General features: G+C 47.0%; 1 protein-coding gene across 1 annotated transcript in view; it reads left to right on the forward strand.

Moving 5' to 3' along the window:
* The first annotated feature begins 1,782 nt into the window (after positions 1 to 1,782).
* The window catches only part of LOC117042338 (zinc finger protein 850-like), a 28,364-nt gene continuing 3,483 nt past the window's right edge, over positions 1,783 to 26,663 (forward strand). The window contains exons 1-12 of the mRNA XM_033141887.1: positions 1,783 to 1,854; positions 2,001 to 2,282; positions 3,266 to 3,349; positions 6,012 to 6,239; positions 8,365 to 8,390; positions 8,514 to 8,629; positions 9,749 to 9,781; positions 10,677 to 10,780; positions 11,549 to 11,657; positions 13,757 to 14,838; positions 24,105 to 24,186; positions 25,655 to 25,840. Coding sequence (XP_032997778.1) covers positions 1,783 to 1,854; positions 2,001 to 2,282; positions 3,266 to 3,349; positions 6,012 to 6,239; positions 8,365 to 8,390; positions 8,514 to 8,629; positions 9,749 to 9,781; positions 10,677 to 10,780; positions 11,549 to 11,657; positions 13,757 to 14,838; positions 24,105 to 24,186; positions 25,655 to 25,840 — 2,404 coding nt within the window. The remainder of the gene's footprint in view (positions 1,855 to 2,000; positions 2,283 to 3,265; positions 3,350 to 6,011; positions 6,240 to 8,364; positions 8,391 to 8,513; positions 8,630 to 9,748; positions 9,782 to 10,676; positions 10,781 to 11,548; positions 11,658 to 13,756; positions 14,839 to 24,104; positions 24,187 to 25,654; positions 25,841 to 26,663) is intronic.

Below are 26,663 nucleotides of genomic sequence, written 5' to 3' on the forward strand. Positions count from 1 at the left end.
AGCAGGGGTGTACCCAGAATCAAAACTGGGGGGGGGGGCAAGCCATGGTCGTTCAGGTTGTGACATTTCAGCACGGAAAGGCGAATGAAACCAAAATTTTAGGAAAATTATAGCAGTGCTTTATTACGGTAGTTATTACAATTATTTGCATGATTATTATTTTTTAAAAAATTATTCTAGTTACATGTCTTATACCAGGGGTGGCCAACTCCCAAGAGACTGTGATCTACTTTCAGAATTAAAATCTGGTGGTGATCTACCCCTGTTTTTGGGGGTTCAGCTCAAAGTTGTTGACCTTTTTTGGGGGATGAGGAATGCCCCATTTTTAAGGGGTTTGGTTCATTTTTAGTTGTTGAGCTTTTTTTAGGGACTACCTAGAAATCAATGCCACCCCCAATGGAGGCTGGAACCTGCCCCACAAAAGGAACCTGGGACAAGCTGAAGCACCAATGGCTCAATTACCCTCTTTGATAACATAAAATGCACCATGATTCTTTTAAAAAAAATTTATTCCTTTTAATTAATTTTCTAAGCAGTAGAAACTTTAGCAAGAGCACACTAAATCCTGAATTATTTGATTACTGACTACATTATGTAAACAGCAAACAAAAACAGCTTCAAAAAGCAGAAAAACTCCCCCCCCCAACAGAAAGCACCAAATGGCTGAAAAACTCGTTTTCCCAGGATCCCCAGCCCTCGCAAAGGAACTACTCACCATGCAAGGGAACTCAGTTTCCAAAGCTCCCTTGCAACGATCAGCCGGCGCAACACACACACACATACATACATACATAGTGTCTGTGCAAGAACTCAATTGCTCAATTGTTATTGAGATTTTGGGAGGGGGAGAAAGACCAGTAGTTGAGCTTTTTAAGGAGGAGAGCTTTTTTCCCCTTTTAGGCTGCCGATAACCATTTAATTAAAAAAAAATTTTTTGCTTCTGGGGGGGGGCAGCTGCCCCCTGCCCCCCTGGGTACGCCCATGTTCCCAAGCTAAACATACACAGCTCCTTCAACCGTTCATCACAAGGCTTGGTTTCCAGACCCTTGATCTTATTCGCTGCCCTCCTCTGGGCACACTCCAGCTTGTCAACATCCTTCTTAAATTGTGGAGCCCAGAATTGGAGGGCAAGGTATTCCAGAGCTGCTCTGACCAAGGCATAATAGAGAGGTACTGTCACTTTCCTCGATCTGGACACTAGGCTTTTGTTGATGCAGCCTAGACTAGTGATAGCTTTTTGTGGTTGGTGGTGGTTGTGAACAGGGCCGGATTTAGGTTTGATGAGGCCCTAAGCTACTGAAGGTAATGGGGCCCTTTATATGTCCAGCTGTCCTTTGTCAACAACAAATTGTCGTTGTTTTTCGTGTTGAACATATGCTATATGGTAACTTATGGACCGGGGTGCCTGGCGTGCTCTGGTCCATGGGGTCACGAAGAGTCAGACACGACTGAACAACTGAACAACAACAACTTATGGACCTAACAGGTATCTAAAGCCATTTGCCCATGTTGCCATGCAACCAGTCCATGCAGAATGTAGGCACCCTATATATAGAAATGAGCAAACCAGTATTATTTTAGGGAGCAGGCTAGCAGGCGGGGCCCATCACTTACATCCTAGGAGCCTACACAACACAAAACACTGTTGCTGTATGTAGGTTATATTTTCTTCGTTTTTCATCTCATATTTTGGAAATGTACATCCAGTTTTTTATCCTTTAATTTTGGGGGGTGCCCCCAAGAGAGTGGGGCCCTAAGCTATAGCTTGTTTGGCTTACACGTATGAATATGCCTTTCCGAGAGGAACACATCGTACAGTGCGGCTGCAGCGATCGCGCCTTCGCCCTCCTCCAGGCAGGATCCTACCCATCCCTGACTTGCTTGCTTTTTTTTAAACAGCCCCCCCCCCACTCCGCCATCCCTGATGCCTTCTGCCGGTGGCAGCTCCACCTTCCCCAGCTTTGGCTCCGGCCAGCCTCTTCCTGTTTCCCTCGCCAAAGGATGCGACGTCGGCGCCGCGACCGGGGAGGCGTCGCGCTGCTCGGCCGGCAGCTGATGAGGGGGACCCAGGCATCCTGGTGGCTCCGCTCGCTGCCTGCCTCCTAACCCGCTTCTCGTTGGGCTGCTTCCCTCCTTCTCCGCTTTCCCTCGACGTGGAGCGCCGCGGGAGCAGCTGGCAGGCGGAGCCCAGTGTCGCTCTTTTGCCCCGAGCGCTTTCGCGTGTCGCCCGAGCAGCAGCCATGGCCGCCGCCGCAGCCGGGATCCTGGCCGGCACCGTCAGAGTGCGTTGATCTCCCGGGGGAGTTTGGGGAAATAACGGCGATAGGGAGCGAGAGATTTATGGGCATGCAGCTGGAAGTGAAGGGAGGGGCGAGGAAAGGACCCCAAAAGGACGCTCCCCCAAGTTCTTGAGCAGGGTTTCCCAAACTGGGCTCTCCAGCTGGTTTTGGACTACAGTTCCCATCATCCCTCGACCAGTGGTCCTGCTAGCTAGGGATGATGGGAGTTGTGGTCCAAAAACAGCTGGAGAGCCCAGTTTGGGAAACCCTGTTCCAGAGCCAGGGGGTTACTTCTGATGTTCCTGAACTACAACTCCCATCATCCCTTGCCATTGGCTGTGCTGGCTGGGGCTGATGGGCACTGGGGTTCAACAACAACTGGAGTGCCAGTGGTTCCCCATTCTCCTTGAGTGAATGGGGCAACCTCCTCTCAAACTGAGCTGACGGTTTCGCTCTGGGTTTCTCAGACTTTTTGAACTTCTTCCCAGCTTTTAAACTCGTTCTCCTTCCTGGTCATCATCAACCACAGATTAATTTTCATAAAAGACACAGTGGAGATTCCCTCTTCTGCTGCCCCAAGTTGTGTGTGAGCAGAACCTGGGATTTGTATGTTATGTTACTGCTTATTTGTACGTAGCAGCCTTGCCAAATGGCCTCCAATCAGGGATGCAAATATATCAGAATGAGAAAGAGACACAGTAATAAAATGAAGCCACACAAGAATACGATTGGATGGAAATATCTGGCGAGAGCATCCTCCCCCCCCTCCAATTGCAGCCTTCTCTGTGTTGTTTTACTGGCTGGGAAGGAAGCTATGGTGTTCACCCGGCTCCCTTTTCTCTGAGCATGGGTGGAACCAGTAGCTAAATCCCACTAAGGACTTGTGAGTGTGGCCTCAGTGGATGTGAATGAGTTTGCATGTGGGAGCCAGAAGCTCCAGTGACAAAATGCGCCAGCAACACCCATGCTTCTGATCTCTCCTTCAGGTGGAACTGCAGGAGCCCCTGGCTTCTCTAATGCAGCAGAGGGCAGTGGCGAAAGCGGATGAGAAGAAAATCAAGGAGCTGCTGGCAAGTCTCCAGAGCCACCTGCGTTCCCCTTTCCCCCCACCCAGCCTCTTCTTGTTAGAATATTCATTTTTATTTATTTTATTTGTCCAATTTGTGTACCGCCCTTCTTCTTTTTTTAAAAATGATTTTTATTTGATTTTACAAATTCACTCACATCCAAAATCACAAATAAGAAAAATTACACAAGATGCTTCCGAATCTCAAGACTTGCCCCCCTTCCTTCCGTGGGTTCTTTGGTTAACTTTTCAACTGCATACTATGAATCCCGTAGTTTTCAGTCCTCCGTTGTATCCAAAGTCTTATGCAACATTACAAGAGTTATTTAAGACCTGCCAAAGTGTTGAAGTGTTTTACAGTGGTGTGTCAAATATAGTATAACTTTATCCCATTCTTTGTTGAAGTTTTGATCCTCCTGTTTTCTGGTTTTCCCAGTCATTTTTGCCATCTCTGCATAAGCCAATAGTTTAGTCTGCCGGTCTACTCTGTCGTCATTCCAACCTTGAGCAAGCAGCATTCTTGCAGCTCAATTTGTATACCGCCCTTCATCCAAAGTTCTCAGGGTGGTTCACATCATCATCATCATCATCATCATCATCATCGATATATAAAATAAAAGGTGCCTTTTCACCCCATTTTTAAACTTCCAATTGTAAGCTCCTTGTGGCAGAGACTTCTTTCATTTCCTTCAGGGCACTATACCCTTGAGAGCCCACCCCCTTGCCAACTCCAGAAGTCATTGCACTATGACCCCCACCCCCAATCAGCCCCAGGCCGCCACAGCTCTCCTTTGCCACCCCCAAGCTGGTTTTCACTGGAGAGGGTGGGGCTTGTGGAATTTCCTCATTGGTTGGGCCTGGGTTGGTTGGCCAATCAAAACATGGCCTGGGAGGAGTCTGGGCAAAGCTTGCAGATCCCATCCATCCTAGGCATGGGAAGAACCTGCTGCATAAGACCTGAGGCCCATCTTGCCCAGCATTGTGTTTTCACAGTGGCCTGAAGCAGGACCCAATTGCAACATCCCTCTCCCTGCTTGTGATTCCAGCTACTGGCTCTCAGGGACATGCTACTTCCAGTGCTGAAGATCATTTGTAGCTATCATGGCTAGTGGCCACTGGTAGGATCATCCTCCAGGAATTTGCCTATCCCAACTAAAACTCATTTATTTAAGTTGATGGCCGTCACTACACCTGGTTGCAAATCCCGTAGTTTAATTGGTGTGCTGTGTGGCAAACTCCCTTTGTTTTCCCTGAATCTTCCAACATTCACCTTCATTGGCTTTCCCAGAGTTCTAGTATGAGAGGAAGAGAGACACACACATGTCTTCCTATCCTAATTCTCTACACTCTGCATAATTTTCTGACCCCGCTGGTTGACCTTTTCTCTCTTCGAGTTCTAGCATTAGAAGAGAAGAGGAAATACCTTTTCTCTATCCCTTTTCTCTATATGCCCTCCATAGCTCTATAAGCTTCCATCACGCCTTGCTTTTTCTCCAAACTAAAAAGTCCCAAACTTTTGACAGCCATTCTTCATAGGAGAGTCACTCTATCCTCCCTGATCTTTTTTAAAAATAATATCTTTTATTCGTTTTTTCAACAGGAATATAAACAAGGCATAACAAACACAAACACCAAAACATTACAAGCACAAACACACAAAATTTTATATCTTCCATAACATTTTTTCTCTTAACATCTTACTGGTGACTTACCCCGGTCTTCTCCTTCTGAATTTCAACGTCTTTCTTTTGGCAATCTCTTATTTAACAACCACACCTTATTATTTCTTTCTATTATCTATCTTATAAAATTCATTTCAAACGTATTACCGAGAACCTAATACGACTTCCCTAAGGTATATAAAAATTTAAATAGAACAATATTTTTTTCAGAGAGCATCTAAATTTCTTCCAATCTTCCTGCACCGTCTCCTCCTCTTGGTCGTGTAGTCTTGCTGTCAGTTCGGCAAGCTCCATATAGTCCATCATTTTCATTTGCCATTCTTCTACTGTAGGCATCTCTTGATTCTTCCAATATTTGGCAATTAAAATTCTTGCTGCTGTCATGGCATACAGAAAGAAACTAATGTCTTTTTTGGGGGGATTTCATCCCCTATAATTCCCAATGGAAAGGCTTCTGGTTTTTTAATAAAAGTGTCTATCCCCCCTGATCATTTGGGGGGGGGGCTATTTTCTGAACCTCACCTCTACAATATCATTTTTTGAGGTGAGCCAACCAGAACTGGACACGGTATTCCAACTGAGGGGGCAAAACAGATCTGCATCATGATACGGAGAAGCTTTAGTTTCAATTCCTTTAAGTGTGGTGTAGTGGTTAAGAGTGGTAGACTCATAATTTGGTGAACCAGGTTCGTGTCTCCGCTCCTCCACATGCAGCTGCTGGGTGACTTTGGGCTAGTCACACTTCTCTGAAGTCTCTCAGCCACACTCACCTCACAGAGTGTTTGTTGTGGGGAGGAAGGGAAAGGAGAATGTTAGCCGCTTTGAGACTCCTTTGGGTAGTGATAAAGCGGGATATCAAATCCAAACTCTTCTTCTAATGACCCCTACTGTGGAATTCACCTTTTCCACAGCTGCTGGATGCTGAGTGATGTTTTTTTTTTCCTTTCTCAGTGTCCCCGCTTTGTTCCCTTCTTTGGATTGTAGAAACGGATCGAAGCGGAGAAGCAGAAAATCATCCAGGAATGGAAGCAGCTCCGTGAGTTTCTGAAGGAGCAGGAGCGGCTTCTGCTGAGTTGGCTGGAGATGCTGGGCAGGAAGATTGCACAGAAAAGGGAGGAGGGCCTCTCCAAGCTCTGCTTGGAGATTACCCTGCTTGAGGATTTGCTCGGCGGAAAGGGAGCGGAGAAGGAGGAGCCATATCGTCTCCGGCAGGTGAGACTGGGCTGTTGAATCTTGGCAAGAGTTTCTTTTGATTCTGCTCTGCCTAGGGAGGCCCTTTTTGAAAGCGTGAGTGGGGTGGTTCTCCCAAATTTGAGTGTTTTAAGGCCATGACAGCTTAGGCCTCAAATATCTGAAACCTTTCCTACCAGCTCTCTTGGGTGCGAAGATCAACAGAATACTCTTGGCGCTTCCACCATACCTGCAAGAGTACCGGTGGAAAACAGAGCATCCTGTTTCCTCATGTGAGAGCATGATGGCCATTTTGGGTTCTGTGATCTTGTTTGATTTCGCGCCCGGGGGAAAAGCACTCCCCCCCCCGAAAAACATGGGGTGCTGCACTAGCATGCCCCCCAAAACGCACATATTTTGAGTTCCATGAGTTGTGACTCACACGAGAGCATAGGCGGGAAGACATTGTGTCCTGGTTTTGAGACTCGAAAGTGTCAGAGGGTATACTTCCACCATCCTTTGAGGTTCAGGTGGATGGCGGCTCAGGAGAGGGTCTTTTTAGTGGTGTCCCCTAAACTTTGAAACTCCACCCACCTTCATTATATAGCTTTCATCATACATTGAAGACACACTTCTTTACCCTGGGCCTCCAATGCCTGGGATGAGTCATTTTAGGAGCCATCCTAATCTGTCTGTACATTTTAATTTTAACTGCATTTAATACTGCATTTTTATTGATATAATCTGTCCTGGGACCCTATGGTGAAGGGTGGGTAAGAAATCCGATGATGCTGATTCTCAATAATTATGGTAATGAGAGCTTAAAGGCCAAAAGAAGGGTGATCATGGGCTGAGGGAAGAGGGTAGGGGTGGAGGTCCCATTCGGGCATGACCCTCGGATGCTAGGATCACACAGCCCCTATCTGCACCATACATTTATAGAAGCATAATACCACTTTGAACAGTTATTGCTTCCTTCAAAGAATCATGGGAACTGTGTTTTCTTAAGGGTGCTGAGAGTTGTTAGGCGACCCCTATTTCCCTCCTGGCGCTACAGTTCCCAGAACTCCTCTTCATCCTGGAGAGAAGTGACTAGTGGGGTGCCACAGGGTTCTGTCTTGGGCCCAGTCTTATTCAACATCTTTATCAATGACTTGGATGATGGGCTTGAGGGCATCCTGATCAAGTTTGCAGATGACACCAAATTGGGAGGGGTGGCTAATACCCCAGGGGACAGGATCACACTTCAAAATGACCTTAACAGATTAGAGAAGTGGGCCAAAGCAAACAATTTTAACAGGGAGAAATGTAAAGTACTACACTTGGGCAAAAAAAAAAAATGAAAGGCACAAATACAGGATGGGTGACACCTGGCTTGAGAGCAGTACATGTGAAAAGGATCTAGGAGTCTTGGTAGACCATCAACTTGACATGAGTCAACAGTGTGAAGCAGCAGCTAAAAAAGCCAATGCAATTCTGGACTGCATCAATAGGAGCATAGCATCTAGATCAAGGGAAGTAATAGTACCACTGTATTCTGCTCTGGTCAGACCTCACCTGGAATACTGTGTCCAATTCTGGGCACCACAGTTCAAGAAGGATACTGACAAGCTGGAACGTGTCCAGAGGAGGGCAACCAAAATGGTCAAAGGCCTGGAAACGATGCCTTATGAGGAACAGCTTAGGGAGCTGGGTATGTTTAGCCTGGAGAAGAGAAGGTTAAGGGGTGATATGATAGCCATGTTCAAATATATAAAAGGATGTCATATAGAGGAGGGAGAAAGGTTGTTTTCTGCTGCTCCAGAGAAGCGGACACGGGGCAATGGATTCATACTACAAGAAAGAAGATTCCACCTAAACCTTAGGAAGAACTTCCTGACAGTAAGAGCTGTTTGACAGTGGAATTTGCTGCCAAGGAGTGTGGTGGAGTCTCTTTCTTTGGAGGTCTTTAAGCGGAGGCTTGACAGCCATCTGTCAGGAATGCTTTGATGGTGTTTCCTGCTTGGCAGGGGGTTGGACTGGATGACCCTTGTGGTCTCTTCCAACTCTATGATTCTATGATTTAAATTGATAGTGTGGATGGATGCAGGAGGGTCACAAGGCCCAAGAAGCCATAAGAGCCCCACGACCTGCCACTGACACCCCACTTTTTTGTCTTCCCCACTAGGGCTGCTTCAGAAGCACAGGGAACAGGTGAGTCTCTTTCCCTTTGTGGCTTGGCCGGGATAGATCCTGCGACGAAAACTAGGGACTGCAGGGTTGTCTGGGGGAGTGAGATTATGCCTCGCCTTCTCTTCCTCTTCTTCCTTCTCCCAGTATGGAAGATGGTGCGTCACCAAGAGCGGAACTTGACTTGGAGGAGCTCGAACAGAGAGTCAACTGTTTCTCTGAGAAAAGGGACATCTTGCAGGAAGAGATGTTGCAGTTCAAAGGTGGCCAAAGGTCCCGCTCCTTTCCCCGCCCTGCTTCCCTCAGTTTTTTGAACGTCGAAGAGGTTATGTAGCGAAATTCTTTTAGGTTCAGGTCGATTTCATTATTAGATATATGGGTGAATAGATCCATCAAAGGACGTGGAAAGTAAGTAACAAGCAGTGCCATAGGAACCAATTTTGCCATGTTCTTGTTTGATGCCGGAACTTACAGGGCCAACCTTCTTGCCCAAAGATGGGCACTTCTCTATGGTTCTGTAGCCCCCCCCTCCCAGTGCTGCCCGACTGGTGATGTGCTGTGGGAGGTGTCTGGCTTTTCAGGCCCTGGTGGGAGATCTCCACCTTTACAGGTCGACTTTAACAGGTGCATAGGACCTCCCACCTATTGGTCACCCAGTGGCAAAAGTGGGCTCACAGGAGTGCAGGGAGATAAAGGTCTGACTCACTGGGCCAAAAATGTTCCTTACCCCTGCTGTAGTTGCCCCCTGCACCAGGCAGGGGGTTGGGCTAGATGAGCTCCAGGTTACCTTTCCACCTCATGGTGCTATTACGAGGAAATTTGGCGTTGTCTCCGTAACCCAGAAGGAGGCTGCCGCTGAGTGATAGTGGCTTCCTAAAGCTACCCCGTCAGTTCACTGGCGAGCCGCACCCATTCTCTGCACTCTCGCAGCCTCAGTTTTCCCATCTGTAAATTGGGAATAAGGTGGCCTATTTGACAAGAGGCTTTTTCGAGGGTCAGACAGTTACATACCCAAATATTTTGGGCCGGGTGGACCACTGATTTGTTGTTGTTCAGTGGTTCAGTCGTGTCCGACTCTTCATGACCCCATGGACCAGAGCATGCCAGGCACGCCTATCCTCCACTGCCTCCTGCAGTTTGGCCAAACTCATGTTAGTAGCTTCGAGAACACTGTCCAACCATCTCATCCTCTGTCGTCCCCTTCTCCTTGTGCCCTCCATCTTTCCCAACATCAGGGTCTTTTCTAGGGAGTCTTCTCTTCTCATGAGGTGGCCAAAGTACTGGAGCCTCAACTTCAGGATCTGTCCTTCTAGTGATACATCCCTGCAAATTCTCAGGATTACAAAATATTCTCTTCCTTGCTTTGTTTCTCCCTACCCCAGAGACTTTACGGATGGAGCTGGAGGGTGACACAGGTACGTCTCGGGGTGCGTGCTGGAGAGGGACACTAAAGCAAGACTGGTCAAAAAGAGGAGCAATAGACACACCTGGGGCTCCAAGACAGGCAGGTCCATCAGCCACACATTGTGGCTGCCCCAGAGCTTTACCATCACTGCCACCTGGTTTTTGCAGCACAGGGCAGGTAGCAGGAAATGATGGTTTATTGAGCACATGATGCAGCCACCTTGCCGAAGCCAAGTAGGTCAGTGCCTGGGATGGGAGGCAGCTAAGGAGTCCCATGTACACTGCCTTAAGTCCTATGATTAAAGTGGAGGGGAAAGTCATTACAGTGGACGCTCGGGTTGCGAACATAATCCGTCCGGGAGGCATGTTCGCAACCCGCAGCGTTTGCAACACACAGCGCTGCTTCTGTGCACACGCAGGTCATGATTCGGTGCTTCTGCGCACGTGAGGGTCACGTTTTAGCACTTTTGTGCATGCGCAAAGCGCCGAACCCGGAAGTAACCCATTCCGGTACTTCTGGGTCCGGCATGGTGCGCAACCCAAAATCGTGCAACCTGAAGCGGCCGTAACCCGAGGTATGACTGTACAGTCATACTTCGTGTTGCGTTAGGTTCATGTTGCGTCTTTTCGGCTTGCGAACGCGGCAAACCCAGAAGTGTATACTTCCGGGTTTCGCCGCGCATGTGGGCGCAGAAGCGTTCTGCGCAGTTCGTACATGCGCAGAAGCGCTCTTATCGTGCCGCATGTGTGCGTGCACAGAAGCGCCGCTCTAGTTGCGGACTTTTCGCACCCCGGAACGGATCGAGTCCGTAACTAGAGGTACCACTGTATATAGATGTAGCAAACTAACTAACTCAAGACGGCATTTGCCTGATGTTCCCCATGTTGTGCTTCACATCTTGACAGGCTTCAGGATAATATCTATGTTTCAGTCCAGAGCAACGCCTCCTCAAGACGATCAGCCAGTGGAGACTGTCAGAGAAGGTTTACTTGCAGCCGAAGGAACTCAGGTATGTAGGTGCGGAGGTATCCAGGACACAAAATGGCCATGTTTCTGGAAGGAAGCCAAAGAAGCGATCGTGCTTCTCAGCTGTCACCGTATAGCCACATTCTTCCTTTAGTGTAATGAGGGGCTAGAACCTTGATTGTAAGAACGTTAAGAAGAGCCTGCTGGATTTGGCCAATGGCCCATCAAGCCCAGTGATCCACTAGGTCTCCTGGTGGCGAACCAGAAGCCCAAAAGACGGTCCTAAGTGCAGCCGCAGCTGCCCCACTGGTAATTCTTGGCAAAAGGATTGTTTTCAGTTAGGCAGTAAAACACAAGCTGCTAGATTATCCATGTGCACAAACAGCGGTGTGCATGGCTCATTTGGCACGGGTTCAAATTAAAGACTGCTAGCGCATGCTCAAGATCTGGAGCGGGGAAGCTGCTGAACTACAACTCCCACTGTCCTTGACCATAGACCAGGCTAGCTGAGGCTGATGGGAACTGGAGTTTGTCAACATCTGAAGGGCCATGAGTTTGAATCTGGGTCTCTTCCATCTTCGTTCCAAAACTCCAGCCGCAGCGCCATGTTGAAACCCACATAGTGCCCCGATGTATGGAAGGAATAAAAAAAAACTTGGGAAGTCCAAGATATACATTTGTGTACCAGTTACTAGATTCCAAATTGCGCATCTGATGGATAAGAAAATGCTGTGTGCACAGCCCACGAAGCTTCTGCTTTTACTTCTCTGACTGTATCTTTCAGAAAGCATGAAACCCTTTTTCCCCCCAGGGTCCTCTGGTCTTGGATCAGGTACCTGAACACCATAGCATCGAACAGTGGACTTCCGAGGAACCCAGGAAGGGACCGTTGATCAGAGGCCTAGAGGAACACAAGGAAGGTGAATTGGACTTAGTTATATATTTCTCCCACTCTGGAAATTACCTTTTGCTTCTGTCCAGCAGTAGCTCAGTCTGCTCCTCCTCCTGCTCCCGCCGTCTCTCCAAAAAAGGGCATTTGCATAGGTTCAAAATTGCTCAGTACCTTGCCTTTCTGAATAAGTTGTTTTAATCTTTTGTCAACACTGATTTTTGATTGTTGGAACCTCCCCAAACCGTCGCTCTCCCTATGCTGCGAGCCGCAAAATCAGATCCAGCCATATCAGCCTTCACCAATGTGTTGCCTGCTAGAAGTTCTGGACTACGAGTCCATGGGCGAAGATGGGGTTTTTGTTGGGGGTGGGGAGCAGACTTCATGTTAGGGGAGGCAGAACCTCAGTTAGTTAAGTATTTTTATTTATTTATTTATTTACTTGATTTGGGGGTGGGTGGGTAGCTGCCCCCTTCCCACACCCCTTTGACTGTGCCCATGTACAAGTCCCATCAGTGCTGGCTGGGACTGATCGAAATTGTAGTTCAAAACCCTCAGAGGGCACTGGGTTGGGGAGCTATACTATGTTTCCTACAGCTAGGAGACTGTTGGTCCCTCTCCCCCCCCCCCAATCCAAGAAGCTTGCCCCCTCAATTCACCATCAACAAGTCGATTGATTGATTGATTTGATTGATTATATTTCCATGCCACTTTTCATTCAAATGAACACCAAAGCATCTTAACAAACAATAAATAACACGATATAGCACAATGAAACATCACAATGAAACATCATCAAGACGATCCTTGGGCTCCCTTCCAACTACACTTCTATTATTATATGATTACAAATGCAGCAGAAATCATGTAGAATAATTGACAAACCATTGTTGTTGTTCAGTCGTTCAGTCGTGTCCAACTCTTCGTGACCCCATGGACCAGAGCACGCCAGGCACGCCTATCCTTCACTGCCTCCCACAGTTTGGCCAAACTCATGCTAGTCGCTTCAAGAACACTGTCCAACCATCTCATCCTCTGTCGTCCCCTTCTCCTTGTGCCCTCCATCTTTCCCAACATCAGGGTCTTTTCCAGGGAGTCTTCTCTTCTCATGAGGTGGCCAAAGTACTGGAGTCCATGGGACTCTCAAGTCTCCTCCAGCACCATAATTCAAAAGCATCAATTCTTCGGCGATCAGCCTTCTTTATGGTCCAGCTCTCACTTCCATACATTACTACTGGGAAAACCATAGCTTTAACCATAGCTTTGTCGGCAAGGTGATGTCTTTGCTTTTTAAGATGCTGTCTAGGTTTGTCATTGCTTTCCTCCCAAGAAGCAGGCGTCTTCTAATTTCGTGACTGCTGTCACCATCTGCAGTGATCATGGAGCCCAAGAAAGTGAGATCTCTCACTGCCTCCATTTCTTCCCCTTCTATTTGCCAGGAGGTGATGGGACCAGTGGCCACGATCTTAGTTTTTTTGATGTTGAGATTCAGACCATATTTTGCGCTCTCCTCTTTCACCCTCATTAAAAGGTTCTTTAATTTCTCCTCACTTTCTGCCATCAAGGTTGTGTCATCAGCGTATCTGAGGTTACAGCCTATAAAACACTGTTAACAAACCAACAACTGAAAAAGTGAGTTAAACATCACAATTGAAGCAAAAGTCATATTACAGTGATACCTTGGTTCTCGAACTTAATCCTTTCTAGTAGCCTGTTCGACTCCCAAAACCATTCGGAAACCAAGGCACAGCTTCCGATTGGCTGCAGGAGCTTCCTGTGCTCAATCGGAAGCCATGGAAGCTGCGTCGGATGTTCGGCTTCCAAAAAACGTTTGCAAAGCGGAACACTTACTTCCGGGTTTGCAGTGTTTGGGAGCCGATTGGTTCAACAAGTAGGACCACTGTATACAGTATGGTTAACAAATCATTGTAGCATTTATAACCTATAAAACATCATTAACAAAATAGCAGCCGAAAAATAAACTAGGCACTGTTTAGGTCATACATGGGGGTCTCTACATTCACAATCTTTCACTCTGTTCAGTTTGAGGACCTACCCAAGAAATCACAGTGAACCTAACCTCTCGGTCCCACCAACAGAAACTTTTGTAACATTTGCCTTTTGTCCCAGTAGGGAACGGCATGCAAAGCGAGGACGAGATCAGGGTCTTTCAGCAGAAGGACCAGGCACAAAGGGAGCTGGACGTGACTGCGCCAAGCGAATGCCACAGGGTCGTTCTGAAGAATGTCAAAAGGGAAGAGCCGATCGCGACTGAGTGCAGGTTTGGGAATAACACGGCGGGATTCCAAGGCCATCCAAGCCGCCAGGAAACCGGAGGACTCCAAGCCCTGCTGGAGAAGAAACCCCACGAGTGCCCGGCCTGCGAGAAAAGCTTCCGTCGGTTTTCCACCCTCGTTACCCACCAGCGCATCCACACCGGGGAGAGGCCTTACGAGTGCCGCCAGTGCGGCAAGAGCTTCAGCCAGAGCTCCAACCTTTTCCGGCACCAGAAAATCCACACGGGCGAGAGGCTCCACAGCTGCCCCGAGTGCGGGAAGCGCTTCCGCTTCGCCTCGGACGTTGCCAAACACCAGAAGGTCCACCGGGAGGGGAGATCCCTGACGTGCTCCGTGTGCGGGAGAGGTTTCAGAGGCTGCGCGGCCCTCGCCCGGCACCAGCGTACTCACTCAAGCGCCAGGCCCTACGAGTGCCCCGACTGCGGCAAAGGGTTCCGGTTTAATTGCTTCCTCCTTGCTCACCGGAGGACGCACACCGGGGAGAAGCCGCACAGGTGTGCCTCGTGCGGGAAAAGCTTCAGCTCGAGCTCGGCCCTCTTTGCTCACCGCCGGGTCCATACGGATGAGAAGCCCTTTAAGTGTCCTGACTGTGGGAAGGGCTTTGGCCAGAATTCAACCCTCAAGACGCACCGGAGAGTTCATGCAAACGAAAAGCCCTACCGGTGTTCAGAATGTGGGAAAGGCTTCAGCCAGCACTCCACTCTTCTGAAGCACCGGATAATCCACACCGGGCATAAGCCTTACCCGTGTACCGAATGTGGCAAGAGCTTCAACCGCAGCTCCGCCCTTTTGGCCCACAAAAGGATCCATACAGGGGAGAAGCCGTTTGCATGCCCTGACTGTGGGAAAAGCTTCACTCAAAACGGCCATCTGATTCGACACCGGACAGTCCACGCCAAAGATACGGGAGCCCACTAAATGAAGGCTGTGCAGAGACCAGAAATGAATCCAGTTCTTGCTAAGGCAGGCGCCCCCAAACTCAGCCCTCCAGATGTTTTGGGACTAAGATTCCCATCATCCCTGACCACTGGTCCTGTTAGCTAGGGATGATGGGAGTTGTAGTCCCAAAACATCTGGAGGGCCGTGTTTGGGGATGCCTGTGCTAAGGGGACCAGACTGAAGATGCTTGATCTGGATGGCTGGTCCAGCAGCTGCTGTAATAATAATAATAATAATAATAATAATAATAATAATAATAATAATAATAATATTAATAAAAATGATTATTTTATTATTTGTACCCCAGCCATCTGATTGCGTTGCCCCAGCCACTCTGGGCGGCTTCCAACATGTATAAAAGAATAATGAAACATCAGACATTGAAAACTTCCCTTTACAGGGCTGCCTTCAGAGGGTTCCACAGGGTGGGTGCCACCACTAAGAAGGCCCTCTGCCTGTACATGCACTTATGGTAGCCTGAATGGTTAGAGCGTGGCGCTGATAACACCAAGGTTGGAGGTTCGATCCCCGTATGGGACAGCTGCATATTTCTGCATTGCAGAGGGTTGGAATAGGCAGGCACATCCAACTCCCAAGAGACTGGGATCTACTCACAGTATATAAAAAAACTGGCCGTGATCTACCCATTGTCATTGGAGGGAGGAGGAGCGTGCCTGGGGTGGGTAGATTGCCCAGAGTTCTAGAAGAAGAAGAAGAAGAAGAAGAAGAAGAAGAAGAAGAAGAAGAAGAAGAGTTTGGATTTGATATCCCGCTTTTCACTACCCGAAGGAGTCTCAAAGCGGCTAACATCCTCCTTTCCCTTCCTCCCCCACAACAAACACTCTGTGAGGTGAGTGAGGCTGAGAGACTTCAGAGAAGTGTGACTAGCTAGCCCAAGGTCACCCAGCAGCTGCATGTGGAGGAGCGGAGACACGAACCCGGTTCCCAAGATTACAAGTCTACCACTCTTAACCACTACACCACACTGGCTCTCAATAATAATAATAATAATAATAATAATAATAATAATAATAATATTTTGGGGGGGTAGGCTTGCCCAGAGTTCTTCAGCTTTCATTTGTTAACTTTTGATAAACTTTATTTAATCCCACAATTGATAAGGGTCCTGTGACCTACCAGGATCAGCCGGGGATCTACCGGTAGATCAGGATCTACTGGTTGGACATGCCTGGAATAGAGGGTCCCTTCTATGATTCTGTGACTCCTGTTCTTGGAGGTACATGGGGACAGTTTAAGCGGAAAAAACTATTTTCATTTGGACTGCATGATGGCATTTAAAATAATAATAATAATTGGGAGGAGTGGCTTGGTAGGTTTGCAAGCTGCTGGGAACTGGTGCCTCTGCAGAGTGGGTGATAGGAGGAGACCAAACACACACACATACCCATATACACACTAATTGTGGATACTAGTGCCTGTGAGGGCTGGAGCTGAACAGTAGGTGGCGCCAGAGCCAGTGTCCAGCAGAGCCAATGACTTGTGTCCCCATCCTCCTCCCTGCTGAGTTCTTCAAGGGAGAAACAGACTCAGGAGGAGGGAACTGACAGGAAGGCAAGCAGGGCTGGAGAAATCAAGACTGATGTTGGCAGAGCAGTGCTGCATTTGCCCTGTGCTTGCCTTGCTGTCTGCATAGGACTGTTGCCTGCTTCTCCAATAACTTTTAAAAAAATAAAATATTAACGGTCAGTCCATATTTGGATTTGTGTTCCTTCTGCCTCTTGCAGCAATGTCAAGGGGTCTCTGCGCATGCCTGGGCTTCTTCTCTCCCTCTGCCTGTGATGCTCCCCAGAGAGAGGATGCACAGAGAGGCAGGCGCACAAAGAATCTCAGCAGCTGCAGAAAAGCTCTGCCGGAAAGGTGGTATATACCGTAAATCTCTTAACGGAACACATTTCAAAAGCCACCTCCTGGCTGCTTTCTGCTCACACTGAAAACTGGAGGTGCATTTACCTCTTGCGTGTATATTGGTCGGTAAGAGCATGGGACTCTTGATCTCAAGGTTGCAGGTTCAAAGCCCACGTAGGGCAAAAACGTTCCTGCATTTCAGGGGGTTGGGCTAGATGTCCCCTGGGGTCCCTTCCTGCTCTAGAATTCTAGTCTGGAGCATGACACGTTGTTGATTCTGCTTGCAGAGCTACGATTCCCAGAGTGGGAATACAAGCAAGAATGATCTTGTAATTTCTGGATTTTAAGATTGAAAAAATACTGGTTTACAGAAGAAGAAGTAATAATAATAATAATAATAATAATAATAATAATAATAATATGGTTGGACCTTAAGGAACGACTATCATATAGCTGCAGGACAGAGGGTCAGAATTCCTTTTATTTTACCTTCTTTATCTTTGTTTTTTTTCTTTCTTTCCCTTTTCTCTCACTTTTTCTTCAGGTTTCTCCTTTCCTTTCCTTCCTTCTGACTTTGTTCTCTTTTAGACTATGTAGCTGTTTTATCTCAGTATAAAACAGTGCCACCCGCATCTGAAGAAGTGTGCATGCACACGAAAGCTCATACCAGGAACAAACTCAGTTGGTCTCTAAGGTGCTACTAGAAAGAATTTTCGATTTTGTTTTGACTATGGCAGACCAACACGGCTACCCACCTGTAACCCGCATCCCAGTGCAAGTAGATAAATAGGTACCGCTCCAGCGGGAAGGTAACGGTGTTTCTGTGTGCTGCTCTGGTTTCGCCAGAAGCGGCTTTGTCATGTTGGCCACATGACCCAGGAAAACTCTGCGGAGCGAACAAACGCCGGCTCCCTTGACCTTTAAAGTGAGATGAGTGCTGCAACCCCAGAGTCGTCTGCGACTGGACTTAATTGTCAGGGGTCCCTTTACCTTTACCTTTAGCTGTTTTATCTCCGTATACAGGTGAAACTCGAAAAATTAGAATATCGTGGAAAGGTTCATTACTTTCAGTAATATAACTTAAAAGGTGAAACTAATATATGAGATAGACTCATGACATGCAAAGTGAGATATGTCAAGCCTTTATTTGTTATAATTGTGAGGATTATGGCGTACAGCTGATGAGAACACCAAATTATCAATTTCAACTTTGGGGTTCTCATCAGCTGTATGCGCCATAATCATCACAATTATAACAAATAAAGGCTTGACATATCTCACTTTGCATGTCATGAGTCTATTTCATATATTAAACTCCAGTAGCTAATGAAAACAATTGCTTACATAAATATTCCACGATATTCTAATTTTCTAATGTTCTAATTTTTCGAGTTTCACCTGTATTATAAAAATGATACTTTGTAATGGTTATGTATTTTTTGTATATCTTTGAATAAGTATCAGTTTATTTATTTCTAAAGCAAGCTTGCATGCTTGGGGAAGGGATATAGCTCAGAGAGAGAGCATTTGGTCTGCAGGCAGAAACTCCCAGATTCCATTTTGGACTCACAATACTGAAGTTCGAAGGCAGCTTCTCATGTTCCTATCCTGTTCCATCAACCAAAGTTAATCCAAATAGTGGAGGCATGACAGCTTATTGTCTCTGCCAAGAGATCCCTGCATTGTCTGTGAATGCTGGGCATTTCTCCTTTGTTATGCACCGGTTTGGGGTTATGTTGCTCATTTCCATTTTGGAGCCTGCTTTTTTAGGCAAGCAGGAAGGGTCCTCAGCAGACAAATCAATAGAGCGAAAGGTTCCTGGAGGGTAGGAAGTTTGAAAACCCAAGAGAAAAAAACAACAACAATTGCTGTTCTGGGTCAATTCTGTTTTAGCCAGATTATGCTGACTAAATTATTTAAATAATAATAATAATAATACCCTGACCATGAAAGGGGGGGGGGTAATTGGGTGCAAAGGAAAGCAGAGATACTGTAAACAACTGCGGAGAAGAGGGACTTTTGACCTCTGCAGCTTTTCTCTGCTCTGCATGACAAGCGACAGAGGCTGCTATATCTACATGGAAGCTGTGCTGTCTTGTCAACCTTTGCATCTGGCCACTTGCAAGATCAGGGTTCAAATCCCCCACTCAGCCATGATGCTCTCTGGTTGCACCCTGGGCCAGTCACTCACTCTCAGCCTCACCCACCTCACAGGGTTGTTGTGAGGATAAAACGAAGTAGGGGGAGAACAACGTACACCAGCTTGGAGGGAAAAGGTAGGATATAAATGCAAACAATCAGAGTTGCCATCTCTCTTAACGTTATGCTGCCCTAGCAAGTCATGACGGACTTGTCTGTGTCACCAGGAAGTTTGGGTTTAAAATTTTTTTTTAAAAAAAGCAAACTGGACCAACGGTTTATCATAAGAACCAATTAACGGGTTCTATTATTTGTGGATTCAAGTACACTTCATCAGATGCACAATGAAGCTCATCTGATCCCTGCATCTGAGATTCAAGGAGGCAAACTCTAGCCAATGCAAACTTAAAGGTAAAGGGACCCCTGAACATTAGGTCCAGTCGCAGACAACTCTGGGGTTGCGGCGCTCATCTCGCTTTTTTGGCCAAGGGAGCTGGCGTACAGCTTCCGGGTTATGTGGTCAGCATGACAAAGCTGCTTCTGGCGAACCAGAGCAGCGTATAGAGACGCCGTTTACCTTCCCGCCTGGAGCGGTACCCATTTACAGGTGAAACTCGAAAAATTAGAATATCGTGGAAAAGTCCATTTATGTAAGCAATTGTTTACATTAGCTACTGGAGTTTAATATATGAGATAGACTCATGACATGCAAAGCGAGATATGTCAAGCCTTTGTTTGTTATAATTGTGATGATTATGGCGTACAGCTGATGAAAACCCCAAAGTTGAAATTGTTAATTTGTGGTTCTCATCAGCTGTACGCCATAATCATCACAATTATAACAAATAAGGGCTGGACACATCTCACTTTGCATGTCATGAGTCTATCTCATATATTAGTTTCACCTTTTAAGTTGACTTACTGAAAGAAATTAACCTTTCCACGATATTCTAATTTTTTGAGTTTCACCTGTATCTACTTGCACTTGATGTGCTTTTGAACTGCTAGGTTGGCAGGAGCAGGGACTGAACAACGGGAGCTCACCCTGTCGCGGGGATTCGAACCGCCGACCTTCTGATCGGCAAGCCCTAGGCTCTGTGGTTTAACCCACAGCGCTACCCGCAGCAAATTGGGTCATCTTCCAGGTGCCACAAGGCTAGTTGGCTACCTCTTCCACCTCTACGGAAGCTCTGTGTGCATGTAGTGGGAAAATACAGCAGAGACCTATAATACGATGACTTCCAACGGCATGTGCAGCCATTGATTGAAAGTGCTCATCAGTGATGAACTGTCACACATGACACCTGCATTTGCATGTTTTCAGGGGTCTGGAAACACAGCCTGATAAGGAGTGGTTGAGGGAGCTGGGTACGTTTGGCCTGGAAAAGAGGAGTTGTGATAGTCATCTTCAAATATCTCAGGGGCTGTCAGGTGGAGCATGCTTGCTTTCTCCTGCTCCGGAGGGTAGGACTCAAACCAAAGGCTTCAAGTTACAAGAAAGGAGATTCTGACTAATTGCCCAGAGGCAAGGAGATTCTGGAATAAAATTCTTAAGATCATTAATGAAGTTTTTAAAGTGAAGTTATCTATAGACTTTAACCTTATGACAATGGGATTACTAGGAAATATAGCCATAGAGAAAGGGGACCAGTTTACATTCAAAGCCATGATTCTAGCAGGAAAGGCAACAATAGCGCTGGGGTGGAAGGATAGGAAAAAATGGACAGAAGAGGTCTGGTCTAATTATCTTTTTGATTTTATCCAATCGGATATCATTGCAGTCACGACACAGGAAACATCATGGAAGGTCAAGGCTACGATGGTCAAGACCAGATGGAAGCTCTATTTTCAATGGATAATAACAACCGGGAAAAAAGACATTCGGTGGAAATTAATGACTCTGTGCCCGTGGCTGAGGTCTACTGTTTGAACCGTTGCAATGGACCATGGGTGGGGAGGGGGTGGGAAGGGAAAAAGGAAAAAACTGTACAGGAAATTCAATACTTGACGGAGATTATACAATGAATGTAAAAATTCTCGTCCAATTAAAAAAACAAAAAACAAAAAAAGGAGATTCCAACTAAACACTAGGAATAACTTTTTGAGAGCTGTTTGACAGGGGAACAGTCTCCCTTGGGAGGTTTGTGGACTCTCCTTCATTAGAGCAGTGTTTTTCAACCTTTTTTGGGCAAAGGCACACTTGTTTCATGAAAAAAATCACGAGGCACACCACCATTAGAAAATGTTAAAAAATGTTAAAAAATTTAACTCTGTGCCTATATTGACTATATATAAAGTAATTTTTCAATTTTTCCCACGGCACACCAGGCAACATCTCGCGGCACACTAGTGTGCCGCGGAACAGTGGTTGAAAAACACTGCATTAGAGGCTTTTAAGCAGAGGTTGGATGGCCATCTGTCATGGTGGAATCTAGTGGAGATTCCTGCATTGCAGGGGGTTGGACTGGATGACCCTTGGGGTCCCTTCCGACTTATTTCCTACATTGGACTTGAATGCAAGTGGTGGTCTCGCCTTCTTTTGCCACCAGAGGTCTCTGTTTACCCCTGAGGGTGGGGCTGCCGCTTCTACTGCCGGCCTCCGCACAGTTGTGGGGCAGAGCTTTTTAAGAAGTATAGACGCCTCTGACCCCCATTGCGGCCAGGCTGCTGCTCTTTCTCCTGGTTCCAGCTGGATTTCGTTCTTCTTTCTAAAGAGAGGAAGATTTGCTCTCTTGGCCCCTTACCTACTGCGATGGGAGCCAGCAGAAGTTAAAGGTGCAGGAAAAGGACTCACCTGTCGCCTGCAGTTCCCAGGTAAAATGAATCCGGGAGATATATGCCGGGGTGGCTGCGAAAGGGAGGGCTTTCTACCTAATGCAGAGGGGGATCTTCGGATCGGGCCGCGGGCAGCAACGGACAGCAACGGGGTAGGAAGGTAGTAGCGAGCAGTGGTTATTGTTTTGTTGTTTTGGTTTTAACGATTCATTTCTGCTCTTACCTGAAGAGCCCTGAGATCCTCCCAGGAAGGTGCGGCACATAAATCAAATAAATAAATGAAAAGCGGTTTTGCAAAGGACAAACCAAGACTTCCCTGAGCGAGCCGCTGCCTTCCTCATTCTCCCAGGATGCTGCCAACTTTTATGGGATAAGTCATTCATTGCCAAAAAAAAAAAAAAAAGAGGGGGGAAAAGAGAGAGATAGAGAGATAGCGGGGGTTCCACCACTGGTTGATCCATTGTAGGAGAGGGGCGGCTACCTGAAAAAAACAGACCCCTTAATATCCGGTGTATATGTGTCCCCGGTCCAATTGATTTATCTTTTCTCTACGTGGTTTTTTTTTTTGTTTTTTAAAAAGGATTTTGTTGCGTTCGCTTCTTGCCCTAGGTAAGCTTCAGTAGACGCCTTGATTTCTAATGTGGGAACTCTTGTGGGGCTGCGCTGCGGCGTGGCTCTCCTCCGGCGGGACTTTGCACGTACTCAGAGGCACTCCTGTGATAGTCCAGGCAGAGAACCTTAGTTCGAAATAATAATAAAAAAGTCTTGCTTGTACTTAGTTGTGGTGTGGGAACTAGGAGAACTGTTCCACGGCGCTCCTTGTTAACTGTGTGGGTGAGGTTTGTTGGTTTTTAATTTAAAAAAACGAACAAAACCGAATTCCTATTTTTCTGCATGTGTTTTGCATGAAGTATACAAGCAAAATGCAGGTTCGTTCCTGCCTCAAGCAGATTAGGCGGGGGCGGGGTGGGGGTGGGGAGAGATAATAAAATAATAAGAAAGCGAGAGAACGTAACAGTGACTCCGTGCAGGTTAAGAGAATACAGAATTTTGCTAGGATGTTGCACAATATTCAGCCAGCTTTTAGGCTCTCCAGAACTCCTAACGGGCCTGGATGTTAAGCAAAGGGGGTGCACTTGCTTGAATGATGTTGTAACCACAAGACTAGGATCTAGTCATGACCTTAACACAGAGTATACCAGGAGATAGTGGTCGTAATTGGATGAAGATTACTAGGTGTTCTGCATGCTTCAGGTTGCACCTAGGCTAATGGGGTGGGGTGGGGTGGGGTGGGGGGTGTAATTGAAGAAGAAGAAGAGTTTGGATTTGATATCCCGCTTTTCACTACCCGAAGGAGTCTCAAAGCGGCTAACATTCTCCTTTCCCTTCCTCCCCCACAACAAACACTCTGTGAGGTGAGTGGGGCTGAGAGACTTCAGAGAAGTGTGACTAGCCCAAGGTCACCCAGCAGCTGCATGTGGAGGAGTGCAGACACGAACCCGGTTCCCCAGATTACGAGTCTGCCGCTCCTAACCACTACACCAAACTTGCTGCCCCCTTTTTGAAAAATAAAACATCCAGCAGTTACCCAGTTTTTGTGTCCCACTTTTCCTTCAAGTAACTCAATGGCCAGGTGTTGAGAGCCAGATTGGTGTCATGGTTCGAGTGCTAGACTAGGATCCTGGAGACCAGAGTTCAGATCCCACTCTGAAGCTCATGGGGGGTGATGTTTGAGTTAGCCCAGGGGTCAGCAACCTTTTTCAGCCGTTCACCGGTCCACCATCCCTCAGACCATGTGGTGAGCCAGACTATATTTTGAAAAAAAATATGAATGAATTCCTATGCTCCACAAATAACCCAGAGATGCATTTTAAATAAAAGGACACATTCTACTCATTTAAAAACACGCTGATTCCCGGACCGTCCGTGGGCCGCATTTAGAAGGCGATTGGGCCACATCCGGCCCCCGGGCCTTAGTTTGGGGACCCCTGCTTTAAATATTCTCCCAAAGAATCCTGGGAGCCGTAGTTTGTTAAGGGTGCTGGAATTGGTTAGGGAACCGCTGTTCCTCTCCCAGAGTTAAAGTGGCTTAACAATCAAACCCTTTTCTCAGAGAGCTCTGGTAATTTTTATATGTACATACTACTCTGGGCCCCAAGACCCCTTGCTTGGTTCCTCCTGGCTATAGTTCATGCCGGAATCCCTCTTGCACCTACTTAAGGCTATCATTGGCTACTGCAGCTATTTGCTGTCGCCACTGTCCAAAGTATGCCTTTGAATGCCAGTTTCTGGGAACCACAAGTGGGGGAGAGTGCAGCTTTCGCACTCAGGTCCTGCCCGTGGGCTTCCCAGAGGCATGTGTTGCTGGCCACTGCGAGAGCAAGATACCGGGCCTTCGTCCTGACCCAGCAGGGCTCTTCTTGCAGTCTTATTTGAAAGTGAGGGTTTTCTGTTTGTTTCAGATCCAGCAGGATCTCCTGGATGCTGACCAGGGAAGCGTCTACAGAGAAACCATTCAGGAGAGTTACAGCACCATCTTCATGGGTGAGATCACATTTCCCTCCTGTTCTTTGCAGTTGTAAGGTGTTTTTTGGGTGTTTTTTTTTTTTAAAGCACTGCAGACTTAAACTGAGCTGGACTTTGTTTAATTGTTGGGTAAAAGTTTCCTATGAAAGCCATGGAGGTTGCATGTGAAAGAGGCAGAACTAAGGACTCGCCGGGCACTTCAGCATCATGGATGTGCAGGCAAGCCCGTGCACGTTTAGTTGGAAGTAAGTCCCCTTGAGTTCAATGGGACTTACTGCAAAGTAGCTGCGCAGCCTTAAACTGGCTAATAATATCTTTCATATTTGGGAGTGAAATGTATTACGTATGGGTTGGGAAACTTCACCGCTTCAAAGGAGAAGAGGGGGGAAATGTCTCTTCAAACATTTCAATTGTTTTATTAATGTAAGCCGCCTTGATAGTTTTTTTATATATTAGAAGGCAACATATACATTTATCCAATACTAGTTTTTCCTAAAAATTAACTAGAAGAATGAGATCTGCCTAGTTAATCAGGGCTGCCTTTTTAATCCGTTCAAATATTTCTAACCTTTTAAATCTAGTCAATCGGCTATAGGAAAACCAATCACATGTGCAGTGCATTCCCTTTCATATTTACTCAGAGGCAATGCCCTCCTCTGTGTTCAGTAAGGCTTATTGCCTTAGGAGTACAGCCTTAGATGAATGATCTATTTAAACATTTCCACATAAGAATACAATACTCCAAAAGGGGGGGAAACATACTTTGTTATTTAGATTATCAAATTCCATGCATGTGTCTTAACAAGCATAATCTAAAAAGAGGCATTGCCCCTTCTCTCTTTTCACAGGATGGGATGCTTCCAGTTAGATCCGGGGTTGGCAAGGTTTACCGGCCATGGGCCGGATCGCTCCCACGGAGATCGTCTGTGGGCCAGACTGGCGCAGCACAACGCCGGAAATTGCATATGTGCATGTCCGCGGTGTGAAAAACTGCGTCTGCACAGAAGTGATTTTCGGCGTCTGGACATGCGCAGACGTGATTTCCAGTATCTGTGCGTGCGCAGACACAATTTCCGGCGTCCCTCGGCGAATCCCCATGCTGTGCTGCACCGGTTTAATGCAGCGTGTGGGGGACTTGCCATGTGGGCGGCTCGGTTCGGGGGCGGCTCATGGGTGGTAAAACGGTCTTCGTGGGCCGCATCCAGCTCATGGGCCGCACGTTGCCGACCCCTGAATTAGATTTTGCTTGTCACCTGTAGTTTTCGCAAGTTTTCTGTTTTTAAAACTTTACTGCAGAGTGATTGGTTGAACAGCAACCTCCCCCCAGAGAACTCTTGCTGGCTGGGGAGTCTGCTTCCAGGCTTTCTTTTTCACTTTCAAGAAAAAGTAAGCGGGAAATGAATCCACAACTCATCTGCTTCTCTCTCTCTCTCTCTCTCTCTCTCTCTCTCTCTCTCTCTCTCTCTCTCTCTTTCTCCTCTCCAAGCCTCTGGACTGTTTGCCTTTCTGGAACAAGGGCAGAACACTTGGGCCCCAGATTTCCAGAGCTACTGCCGTGATGCAGATAAAGAGATGATGAAACAATCGCCGGAACAAGGGCCAAAGGCAGCAACTTGGTACAATTCCTACCGGTGTCCTGTGAGCATCCATAGTTCAGATTCATCTAGTGCAGGTAAGGATTGTACTTGGCATCTTCAAGCTTAAGCCTAAAATCACCTTCCAAGCCCCAAATCAGAGGTGGCTAAGTTATCGTGTTCCAGGTGTCAATGGACTACAGCTCCCATCAGCCTCGGCCAGCGTGTCAGTGATGGAATTTGTAGCCCAGCAACCTCTGAAGGGCACCAGGAGCTCCTCAAGAAGGACATGAAGGCCACAGACCCTTCCCCCAGCTGCAGAAACTGGAATTCTGGCATATACTGCATTTGAACATGGTGGTTCTGTTTAGACATCATGCCAAATAGCCTTTGCTCACCTTATCCTCCTCCTAATTTGTACCTGTAAAGGCCTCCATGCTAGCGGTCATCCCCACCTCTTCTGCTCGTGAATTACATAATTTTTGTGCCAAATGTGTTTCCCCGTCAGCATTCAAGTTCACCGTGTTCGCCAAGAAACCACTACTCTTTCCATGCCACATAGAATTTTATGCAGTTCAGTTGGGTCCTCAGCCCTAAACGGCTTCATCCCTGTATACCTGAATGAACATCTCCGCCCCCATCGTTCACCCCTGACACTGAGGTCCAGCTCCGAGGGCCTTCTGGCAGTTCCCTCACTGTGAGAAGCAAAGTTACAGGGAACCAGGCAGAGGGCCTTCTCGGTGGTGGCACCCTCCTTGTGGAACGCCCTTCCATCAGATGTCAAGGAAATAAGCAACTGAGTTTTAGAAGACATCTGGAGGCAGCCCTGTATAGGGAAGTTTTTAGTGTTTGATGTTTTACTGTGCTTAATGTCTTTAATTTGTCGGAAGCCAGCCAGAGTGGCTGGTGCAACCCAGTCAG

Source organism: Lacerta agilis, chromosome 2 (genome assembly GCF_009819535.1).
Source record: "Lacerta agilis isolate rLacAgi1 chromosome 2, rLacAgi1.pri, whole genome shotgun sequence".
Classification (NCBI taxonomy): domain Eukaryota; kingdom Metazoa; phylum Chordata; class Lepidosauria; order Squamata; family Lacertidae; genus Lacerta; species Lacerta agilis.